This window comes from Vulpes vulpes, chromosome 16, assembly GCF_048418805.1.
Source record: "Vulpes vulpes isolate BD-2025 chromosome 16, VulVul3, whole genome shotgun sequence".
NCBI classification, from domain to species: Eukaryota; Metazoa; Chordata; class Mammalia; order Carnivora; family Canidae; genus Vulpes; species Vulpes vulpes.
Genome location: NC_132795.1, coordinates 5,852,925 through 5,864,767, shown reverse-complemented (window position 1 = coordinate 5,864,767; position 11,843 = coordinate 5,852,925). Strand labels below are relative to the sequence as shown.

Below are 11,843 nucleotides of genomic sequence, written 5' to 3'. Positions count from 1 at the left end.
CTTAGGATAAAACAAACAAGAAATAAAACAGGAAATTCAGTGAGCAAAGCCAAAGGATAGACAGAAGATGCTGAGATAAAGCCCACACAATTCCATTTGGTGTCTAAATTTTATTAAATAAGCAGCTCATTCATTTGATCACTATCTTAACCCCAAGTACTGATTTTTGAGAAAACGGGGGGGGGGGGGGGGTGAGCGGAGGAGAATGGCTACCCCTGATAACAATGCTATGTAGTTCCCATCCATGTAACTCAGATCTTCTAGCTGATATAACTTGAACACCAAAAATGTTTACGATAGGACAGTTTTATCACATAACATGCTACTCTGAGATAAGTAATTAATATGGAGTTAAGATATCAAGATAGCAGCCCTAGCAAAAATAACAAAAGTAAAAAATTGTCAATCAATAAGTGATGGGAACAATTTGTCCTTACAGGAAAAAAAAAGTATGGGAGATTTTTAGCCCACAGCTCCAGACCTGGTAGTTTCTTACTTGTGCATATAAAAGAAGATGTAACCACTTCGGTCCCGATCACTCTGCACTGAAGCCTCTTGGATTTTAGATACCTCGAGATCGTTGTAAGTAAACCATGCCTGTTTCTTAATGTCGTACACATCACTAATGTAATGACCTAAAATAAACACAATCTTAAAATTGTAGTTTTTAAAACACACTGCATTTTTCTCAGGTACAGGAAGTTTTGAAGAGAGAAACAGCCACCCCATCCACCCTATCCCCAACAATGTTTCTAAAAACCATTCAGAAAACATACAGAAATTTAAGGGAGAAATATACACTAGGACAACTTTTTGGATAAATAAATTTACACATACATAGGGGAATTGGGGACATTTATAAAAAAAAGAAGAAAAAAGTTGCATGTTTAACACAATTCACATTTAGTGTGATCAAAGGAAAGATTTAAGACTTTTTCTTGATGCATTCAACCTACAGCTCATGAAGCTAGGCACAGAGCAAGCTGATGGGGAGCAAATACTGGCTACTTCATGTATAAAATGCTGAAATCATCATGTCCATTTACCTGAAGACGATGTGCTACCGATGTGACTGACAACACTAATGAGCCGATAAGAATGAGGAAGATTTCCTGTCTGGAAAACAGAAGTGGGCATGACGTTTAACTCTTCATTTGAATAAAAGCAAAACACTAAATTTAAATTTATTATCAAAGCTAACATGGCTGACTTCCAGTGTGTGTGTAGTCAAACTTGATTTTGACCCAAGAATTCTACTCCCAACTAAGAATTTATCCTAGGAAAATAATTCAAAAGGAGAAAAGAGTAGATGTATAAAATTATTCACTGTAGCATTACCTATAATAATGAAAAGCTGGAACTAACAATAGGCCCAATAATAGTTGAATGATTAGTGGTATATCAACTCAACACAATAATATTCAGTGGGTCAGCAACACATTAACTTGTTTTTCAAACCCACACGAATGCACACAATAATTATAGCTCTATAAAAACAGGTATGTTAATGATTAAGTACTGGAAAACAAAATGAACAAAATGAAAACAGTTGCAGTGGTGCTATAGGGATTATGGGTAAGCTTTAACATTTTAAATAGTCTTAAAAATGCTATTAAGACATTGTTAGTAAAAAAATGTTAAAAACCTGGAAAGTGACATTCATGCACTGAAGGCAGCACTGTAAGGTACACATTTGGGGAAGGAATATGGGTATATGTAAACCAGAAACCATTAAACTGTTTCTCAACTTGGAGGCAGTAATTTACTTCTAGGAATTTATCAAAAGAAGAAAATCCTAAATATCAAGAACATTACAATCATACACAGTTCCCTCTCTCTCTCTCTATATATATTTTAAAGATTTTATTTATTTATTCATGAGAGACAGAGAGAGAGAGAGAGAGAGAGGCAGAAGACACAGGCAGAGGGAGAAGCAGGCTCCATGCAAGGAGCCTGATGTGGGACTCGATTCCGGGTCTCCAGGATCAGGCCCTGGGTCAGAGGCGGACACTCAACCACTGAGCCACCCGGGCATCCCTCAATATATTTTTAAAGTAATCTCTACACCCAATGTGGGGCTTGAACCTATGACCCTGGGATCAAAAGTTTGGATGCTCTACCAACTGAGCCAGCCAGGCACCTCCCAAAGTATTATTACAGTAGAATAATAGAAACTTAAATATTCATGGTTAAAAATTAAATGAAATAGTATGTTGATCTGAAGGAACATAGCACAAAGAATCATTAAAAATAAAATGATTATAAGTAATCTTTAACAAGTAAACAGGATAAAAATGCTATACTTATGACCTTTTAGAAGCATACTTAGAGGCAGGGCTGACAAAATAATATGTAAAAATACTAACAGTAGTTGTGTTAGGACAGTAAACTCCTAGGTAATTAAAATTACAAAAAGAATTGGAAAATGGAAAAAAACCAACTCTTTCAGGAAAAAAAAGGGTAAAAGAAAGTTACAATGTAGTTAAATGTCATTAATCCAATAGTTTTTACTAATAGCCAACTAGTTTTGTTATTTCACTTTATTTATTTATTGTTATTTCACTTTAAAGACAACATAGTTTTAGCAGAACTACAGGTGAATTAATACATATATATGATATTGAGAGGCATGTTACCCAGTTACTACCTAACATGCACACAAGGGAGTCAGGATGTCTTTCTAGTTTTATTTCATATTGTTTTGAATTTTGTGAACAAGAAACGAGAAGCAGGGTACCAGGTGGCTCAGTTGGTTAGGCATCTGATTTTTGGTTTTGGCTCAGGTCACGGTATCAGGGTCCTGGGATCAAGTACTGTGTCAGGCTCTGCATACAGCTTGGAATCTGCTTGGGATTCTTTCTCCCTTTCCCTTTGCCCCTTCCCTCACACACAGGCTCTCCTTCTCTAAAATAAATAAAATCTAAAAAAAAAAAAAAAAAAAAAGAGAGAGAGAGAGAGAGAGAGAAAGGAAAGGAAAGAAAAGAAGAGAAAAAAAGAGAAAAGAAAAAAGAGAAGAAAAAAAAAGAAAGAAAAAAGAGAAGAAGCAAAGGACAAGAGAAAGTGAAGAGCATTTGATAGTTGCCACCATGGACACTGACAGTGGGGCCTTGTTAGAGAAATGGCAGGAGTGATGCTGGCAGCCCGAGCAGTCCTACTTAGACAATAAGGCAGCCTACCTCTGCATTTCTCTTCAGTTCCTCCGCCTCAGCTTCTGTGTATTCCATGTCTAAAACATCCTCATTGCCAGAGTCCTCATCAGAACCCAATGAATCCAGAAAAGAGTTGTTAAACTCTGCAGAATACAAAGTATTGTAAAAGTTCTTAGAATAGACACAAAGTAATATGATTAGAAAGATAAAACAGCTTGGAGTACACATTTTATCATCCTAAGGAAACATAAACCATATTATTATTAGGGTTCTAATTTACCCAGCCCACTGTGGGGAATAACAATCAGGTATCAGGTATCTATGAAAGAAATGTCCCTTTTTCTTAAAAATATATTTATATGAAAGGGATATAATGCTAATAAGAAGGAATAAAACTGAAAAAAAGAATAGGATTTTACAAATAACCCAATTTCACTAAATTTCACATTACATAAACTGAATGTTAGATTTCAAGTACTTGGTGTTGTAGGTGCCCCTAGCAAGTACAAATGATCTCACAGAAAAGACATAAAAAAATTAGTATCCTTTCATGTTCTTCAATATTAATCTTCTGAAATTTAACAAGTACAATGCAAATTTAACTTTTAACTTAAGTTTCACTAAAATGCACTAACAACTAAATCCAAGATCCACTTTTTTCTTTAATAATGTGTTTTCACTGGAAGAATCCATCTTTACTAATGACTTTAAATAAAGACTCTCAGGCGGGGGCCTGGGTGCCTCAGTCGGTAGAGAGGCGATTTTGGCTCAGGTCATGATCTCATGGTCCTGGAATCAAGTCCCATGTCAGGCTCCTTGCTCAGTGGGGAGTCTGCTTGTCACTCCTCGCTGCTCCCCCTGCTCATGTTCTCAAATAAATCGATAAAATCTTAAAAAAAAAAAAATCCCAGAAGCATTTGTACTTGAGTGTCTCTTTGCTTTTTTATTTATTTAGTTTTAAGATTTTATTTGCTTATTCATGAGAGATTCAGAGAGAGAGGCCAAGATATGGGTAGAGGGAGAAATAGGCTCGCCTTGGGGAGCCTGATGCAGGACTTGGTCCCAGGATTCCAGGATCACAACCTGAGCCAAAGGTAGACGCTCAACCACTGAGCCACCCAGGCATCCTCCCTCTTTGCTTTAAATATAATTAATTCCACTCAAATCACAGTATAGTTATTTAAAAGACATGAACACCTAAGAATGGGAAGAACAGAAAAAAAGACTAGTGTCAGAATTGTGGAAGCTGGAAAGTAGATGGTGACTGAATTAGCAGACCCAGGAGAGCCAAAGCCAAACCCTAAGCCAGTAATGGAAAAGTTGAGAACCAATCCAATTTACATCACACAGAATCCTGTTCAAGAAACATACAACTTGGAAATACCAGGTACCCTTGAAACTGGAGGCTTAAGTAGGAGATAAAAATAAGGATTTGGTGAAAAGTACTTGAGAAACAGACTCCCGGGATCCTCTTCTCCAGACTTCATGCTGCTGAGCAATGATAGAAGTTTAGAGTTTTATCCTCTGGAGAGGGTGAATACAGTCTCTGGACTGGGGGATGCCATGCACATACTGAAAACAGGGGAGTGGGCCACAGTTGAATAGTGAAGAATGAATATAACCCCCAGCCCTGTTCCTATATATGGTTCCCAGAACTCTGGCAGCCACATCTTTTACCTTTAGGCAAAGGCAAGAGATTAGAAAACTCTTTTTTAGGAATCTGACCAGCCCAAGAGAAAGGCCTAAAACATTAATATCATCTCCAAAACGGTCCCACTCTGTAAAACACACAAGTGAAAAGCCCTAGCTATTCATGTGTTTAGGGCTTCCAACCATCTTTTTAGTCTGCTTCTCTTAATCATGAACCCACAGCCAAGGATTACTAGGTATCTGAGGAAAGCCTCTAATAAGGAATATAAAGATCATAATGTCCACATAGGACAGAGCAGCTGGAGGAAACAATCTATTCAGGGAGAAGGAAACTTCACAAATGAATTATATTTAACATCCTCAGAGATTTGAGATGGTATTGCTTCTATGATTCCATCTCCCCAAAAAAACTTACAAAAAAGGAATATTTACAAAACAAATCTGTTCTTGAAAATTAGAAATATGACAAAACACTCAAAAGAAAGTTTGGAGTTAGAAATAAGGTTAGAGAAATTTCCCAGGGAGCCGAGCAAAATTATCAAAAGATGGAAACCTGGAAAGAAGAAATGAGAAAATGGTAAAAAACAGACCAGGAGGTCTGGGTAACAGAAGTTTCAAAAGACAGGGGTGCCTGGGTGGCTCAGTCAGTTAGGCATCCGACTCTCAATTCTGGCTCTGGTCATGGTCTCACAGGTGCTGGGACTGAGTCCTGTGTTAGGCTCCACACTCAGTGGGGAGTCTGCTTTAAGATTTTCTCCCTCTGCTCCCCCCTCAAATAAATAAATAAATAAATCTAAAAAAAGAAAGAGGGCAGTCCGGGTGGCTCAGCGGTTTAGTGCTGCCTTCAGCCCGGGGTGTGATCCTGGAGACCTGGGATCGAGTCCCACGTTGGGCTCCTTGCATGGAGCCTGCTTCTCGCTCTGCCTGTGTCTCTGCTTCTCTCTGTGTCTTTCATGAATAAATAAATAAAATCTTAAAAAAGAAAAATTAAAAATAAAAAAAAAAGAAAGGGAAGTAAGTGAAAACTGTTTATAATTGAAGGACACGTTTCTCTATTAAAATGATCAACTAATATCCACCATTTGCTTCAACGTGGATGGAACTGGAGGGTATTATGCTGAGTGCAGTAAGTCAATCGGAGAACGACAAACAGTGTATGTTCTCATTCATTTGGGGAATATAAATAATAGTGAAAGGGAATATAAAGGAAGGGAGAAGAAATGTGTGGGAAATATCAGGAAGGGAGACAGAATATAAAGACTCCTAACTCTGGGAAACGAACTAGGGGTGGTGGAAGGGGAGGAGGGCGGGGGGTGGGGGGGAACGGGTGACGGGCACTGAGGGGGACACTTGACGGGATGAGCACTGGGTGTTATTCTGTATGTTGGTAAATTGAACACCAATAAAAATTAATTTATTAAAAAAAAAGAAAAAAGAAAAAAAAATAAAATGATCAACTAAATGGCCAGCAAAATGGATGAAACAGACCCACATCAAGGCATGTTGCTTGACACTTCATCACAACAGAAATAAAAGGAAGATCCTACAAGCTTTCAGAGAAAAAAGAGGTCCTATTAGGATAAAGAATAGCTTTCTTACAGCAACTCTGCAAATAGTACTTTCACAATGATTGCAAATCCAGACTTCTATATTCAGGCCAAAGTATTAATCAAATACTTGACTGGGTAGAGTAAAACTTGCAAGGTCTCCAAAAAATCTAAGTCATAACCCCTATTTTATTTAAAAATTTTTTAAAAAGTTTTTATTTATTTAAGTACCTCTAACACCAAATGTGGGGTTTGAACTCATGATCCTCAGATCAAGAGTCATATGCCCTTCTGACTGAGCCAGCCGGGCACCCCTCAGTCCTCTTTTCTAAGAAAACTACTAGGATGTTCTCCATCAAAGCACAAGTATAGACCAAGAATGAAGAAGAGTGAGAAACAGGAAATGGGAGATTCAAAGAAAGGAGAGAATCAGAAGGGAATCCCCAGGAGAATGGTTAGGGAGATCTCAGGATATCTATGTGTGGATGTAGAGGGCAATTAGTCCAGACTGGTACAACAGGACTTGGGACAGCCATCGCTGCCATCACTGCCACTACTACACCAGTTTTTTAATAGGAGGACAGAATGCCTTGGTAAACCTTGCTTCAATTCTTATTTGTAACTGCCTCAACTATGTGCCACAAAACTCATGCCCTCTTCTCTATACCCTGGTGTATAGATCAGCCTAGAGCACTTAGTTTGTAACACCAAAGTGTTCTGCTTTGATTCATTTCTGAGAACCAGAGAAAGACCAGTGATCATAGAAAATAAAAGTTAGTATAATTCCCATGGCTATATGTCCTTGTTAGCACCTGGTCCATATATTAGTTCTATAAAAGGCCATGACTATGGTAAGAGTTATGTTTCTAATACTCACTCATGATTTTTGCCCACTGACTTCCTAAGAGTGAACTCTTATAAATTCATGGATTAACTGAAGCCACATTATCTTCTCCTAATAGCCCTAGTAGTGGCAGTAATGATCTTTCATTTTTCTTTTTTTTAAAAGTAATGCTCTTTCATATAGATGAATTACAGACAGGTTGTCCTTGTGATCTAACTTTTCAAAATTAAAAAAGGGGGATACGGATATAGATGATAAAGTTATTTTTAAAAAACAAGCTATTGGGGATCCCTGGGTGGCTCAGCGATTCAGCGCCATCTTTGGCCCAGGTGTGATCCTGGAGACCCAGGATCAAGTCCCATATCAGGCTCCCTGCATGGATCTGCTTCTTCCTCTGCCTGTGTTTCTGCCTCCCTCTCTGTGTCTCTCATGAATAAATAAATAAAATTAAAAAAAAAAAAAAAAAAAAAAGCAAGCTACTGATGGATACAAAAATTAGAATAGTGGTTTTCTCTGGGGTGGAAGAGGTATACAGGTAATTTCTAAGGTTCTATTTCTTTACCTTGAAGGTGTTCACATTTGTTATCATCACTAAAAATAATGCTTCACATACTTTTCTGTGATACATTTCATCATTAAAACAATGTAATTAAAATAATCTCCACACCTTGAAGACTTAACTCTGTTGCTCTTTTGAGGTCATCATCTTCTTTCTGTTCCCAGGCTTCCTAAAGGGATAAGAACACAACTAAGGTATTTAAAACGGTACTGATTAAACTTATTTAACAATTATAAAATCAACTGCTCTGGAATTATTTGCTAATGTTTTCCATCAGGGCTCCTAGGTGGCTCAATCGGTTAAGTGTCTGCCTTCGGCTCGGGTCATAATCTCAGGGTCCTAGGACTGAGGCCCACCTTGGGCTCCCTGCTCAGCAGGGAGCCTGCTTCTCACTCTTCCTCTGCCCCTCTGCTTGTGCTAGCTCTCTCAAATAAATAAAATCCTTTAAAAAATATATTTTCCATAATCTTACAAATGTTTAGAATATGACCTTCGAGGGATGTGGAGAAATTCTTTACTTTTTTCAATGTTGTCCACTTAAAACACAACTTTGGGAGGTTAAAAAGCCTTACATGCTGTCTCCTCTAGTTAGTGACATTTGGCTTGTGAACCAAAAGTCATTCACTCTGACATTATGATATAATTCCCTTTCTTCTTATATGTATGAAATACCTGGCACATAGCAGAACCTACTTAGCAAACTGCCCTGATTTCTTTCCTCTGATTTATAGCCATTTGCCGATTTTCACAGTATAAACATTTCCACTATGGCCAATTTTAAGCTACTAACATGATGCTGAGTTGGCTTCAGCATATCGCTGACCCTAAGCCTGTGACAGCAAGATAAACAATATTTCCACAAGATTATTTAATCACTTCTACTTTGTTCTTGCTAAAAAAGCCCAAGACATAACAGATAACTTGGTGAAAACGAAATGAATTCACTGTTAACTGTTATTTCTCTAATACATCTGAGGTGCTCTGCTCTTAAAAAAACAAGTATCTTTGAAAATGTCTCAACTGAATGACTAATAATAAAAATATGGAATGGCTGACTATAAAAAAAATTTTGTCTCTCATCTGCAGAGAAAATAAAATTTACAAACTTCATGTGCAAATGAAGGAAAAAAATGTAATTTAAGCAGAACTGTTTTATACTTTTCTCAAGTCTAGACTTGTTTTTGTTGTTAAAGATCTTATTTATTTGACAGAGAGAGAAAGAGAGAGAGAGAGAGATTGGGGGAGAGGGAGAGGGAGAAGGAGAGGGAAAGGGGGAGGGAGGGAGAGAGAGAGAGAGAGAGAGAGAGAGAGAGAGAGAGAGAAGCACAACTGGGAGAAATAGCAGAGGGAGCCGGAGAGGTAGGCTCCCTGCTCAACAGGGAGCCCTACCCGGGGTTCAAACCCAGGATCCCAAGATAATGAACTGAGCTGAAGTCAGAGGCTTAACTGACTGAGCCACCCAGGCGCCCCTAGACTTGTTTTTAAAGTTACTAAAGTATATAAGAAGCTTACAATGAGCTATTCTGCATTACAGTCCTGGGAACGATAATACTGTAATTTAAGAGAGAAACAGATATTCTCTAAGAAGAAATATGATTAAAACTTATCCAGCATATAAAGTCGATGTGGAAAAAACCCAGATGGTAAAAGACTCTTAGCTATTAAAGGAATGATGCAGGTATACCAAACTAAAGAAACTTCATCTTATATTTCTCAGATGTGAAGATAGGTTTATAAGATAGTTTTAACTGGGTCAGCTGACAAGAAATAGAATATACGTCTTCTGTATATGAAAAAGAAGGGTTTTGAATTTTTCATTTTCTGCACCATAAGGAACTATTGTTAAGAAATTTTATATTAAAAATAAGTTTTCTAAAACAAATGATTACTATTCATTATTTGTAAAATGAGTGACATAAATACATCCTGATGGCCAGGCAGCTATGGAGGTCCTTCTTCTAAATAAAAGGATACAGAACAGATGGTTCTGAAATCTTTTTAAAGCAGCAGTTCTCAACCTTGACTGAACACTAGAATCACTGTGGGGAGTTTTTAAAAATGAAAGAAGCAAGTAAGGAGGGAGGGAGGGAAGGAAGGAAGGGTGGGAGGAAGAAAGCAAGAAGGAAGGAGGAAAGGGAGGGAGAGGGGAGGGGATACAAATAGAGAAAAGGAAAGAAATCTGGATGCCCAGACTACACCCCAGGATCAACTGTATCAGAATTCCTGAGGAGAAAAGAACGACCCAGGCATCAGTATTTTTTAAAGCTCCCCAGATGATACTAATGTGCAGTTAAGGTTGAACCCCATCATTCTACACCAATTAAGAGTTCTTTTTTTTTTTTTTTTAAGATTTTATTTTTAAGTAATCTCTATACCAACATGGGGCTTAAACTTACAACCCCAAGATCAAGAATTGCATATACCACCAACTGAGCCAACCAGGACCCCAAGACAAAACAGATTTCTTTTTTTTTTTTTAATTTTATTTATTTATTCATGAGAGATACAGAAGGAGAGAGAGGCAGAGACACAGGCAGAGGGAGAAGCAGGCTCCATGCAGGGAGCCTGACGTGGGACTCAATCCCAGGTCTCCAGGATCACGCCCTGGGTTGAAGGTGGCACTAAACCGCTAAGCCACCGGGGCTGCCCCAAAACAGCTTTCTTAATCTGATTATTTGTAAACACTAAAGCTGTGCGTTTATTCTAGGGAGTTTTAGTAAATTTTTACTACTAACATGACTTGGGCTGCATTGGTTTAGATAACTGTGAAAACATCATCTTTTAGTCAGACACCTCAGGCAACTGCAATTGACCAGCTCTGCCAAATACAAGCATGAAGAACTAAAAATTTAAGAACAGATTATTATATGGGGCTCCTGGCTGTCTCAGTTGGTGGAGTATGCAATGAATTACAGTAATGGAAGGTAATCAACAATATATTTTGTTGCATTTAGATTTTCAAAAAAAGAAAACTATCACTGTTTCTATTTGAAACCCAAGGCGAAGCTCCAAAGTTTTGCTCTATCAATGATTTATTCATTTACTGGAACAATGCTTGACATACAGTAAGTGCTTAACACCTGTTAGTTGTTATTACTGGGAAAGATGGGTATGGAGAAAATAGCAATATAATTATCTCTTACTTGCTCTTGAAGGCTCTGAGCCAATGCCTGCTGAAGCTCTTGTTCTTCCCTTTCACGCTCCATATCATACTGCTGGAGCCAATCGACCTCTCCTTGAGATCCTTCTGGAGTTTTGTTTTCTTTATTCTCATCACAGTCTTTAGTTATCTCAGTAAAACTGGCAGGATCTGAGGAAGCAGAACAGGACATAACTGGGAAATCCTCTCAAACTGAAATCTCCGGATTAGAGTGACATCTACTGTTCAGAGAGTAATTGACCTGAACCTCACAGATAACCTGCTTAGGACAGATGATTTCATCTTACTACATTTAGATCATGGTTTCTCAATCTCAGCACTACTGACATTCTGGGTGGGATAATTTTTTTTTGTTGTTTCAGAGAGCTGTCTTATAGACTGCAGAATGTTTAGCGACATCCTTGGCCTCTACCTACTAGATGCCAAGCACTCCTCTCCCCTAGTAGTGACAGCCAAAAATGACACACATTGTCAAATGTCCCCTGGGGGACAAAACTGTCCTTGGTTAAGAACCACTGATCTATAGCAATGGTTCTGAAACTTAACCAATCATCAGAAGCACTATTGTTCAGTATGGAGAAAAATGAGTAGCCATATTCACAGCCAGTCATAATTTCACATGACCAAGTACTAGGAATAAAGTATTGTTTAGAGTAAATGAAATAAGAATTAGGGTAGAACAACAACAACAACAACAACAAAAAAAAAAGAATTAGGGTAGAGTGATTAAGCTAATACTGAGAATTTTTCACTATTAAATAGTATGTCAATGAGTATATTTTCACATTAATAATCAAATAAGCCTTGTACATATTCTAAATCAAAAGAGCTACATGAGATATGTAATAAACACCTCATGTACTGTACAAGTAAATAATATAGATGTTTAAAATATTCATCCAAGGAGATAAGAAAAAAATTGATCTTTCATTTC

General features: G+C 37.7%; 1 protein-coding gene across 6 annotated transcripts in view; it reads right to left on the bottom strand.

Moving 5' to 3' along the window:
• The window catches only part of USP37 (ubiquitin specific peptidase 37), a 97,055-nt gene that overhangs the window by 4,740 nt on the left and 80,472 nt on the right, over positions 1–11,843 (bottom strand). For all 6 annotated transcript variants that reach the window (XM_026002164.2, XM_026002165.2, XM_072741742.1 and 3 more), the window contains 5 exons: positions 10,893–11,059; positions 7,858–7,918; positions 3,177–3,292; positions 1,047–1,116; positions 497–635 (listed from right to left, as the gene is read on the bottom strand). In XM_026002164.2, coding sequence (XP_025857949.1) covers positions 497–635; positions 1,047–1,116; positions 3,177–3,292; positions 7,858–7,918; positions 10,893–11,059 — 553 coding nt within the window. The remainder of the gene's footprint in view (positions 1–496; positions 636–1,046; positions 1,117–3,176; positions 3,293–7,857; positions 7,919–10,892; positions 11,060–11,843) is intronic.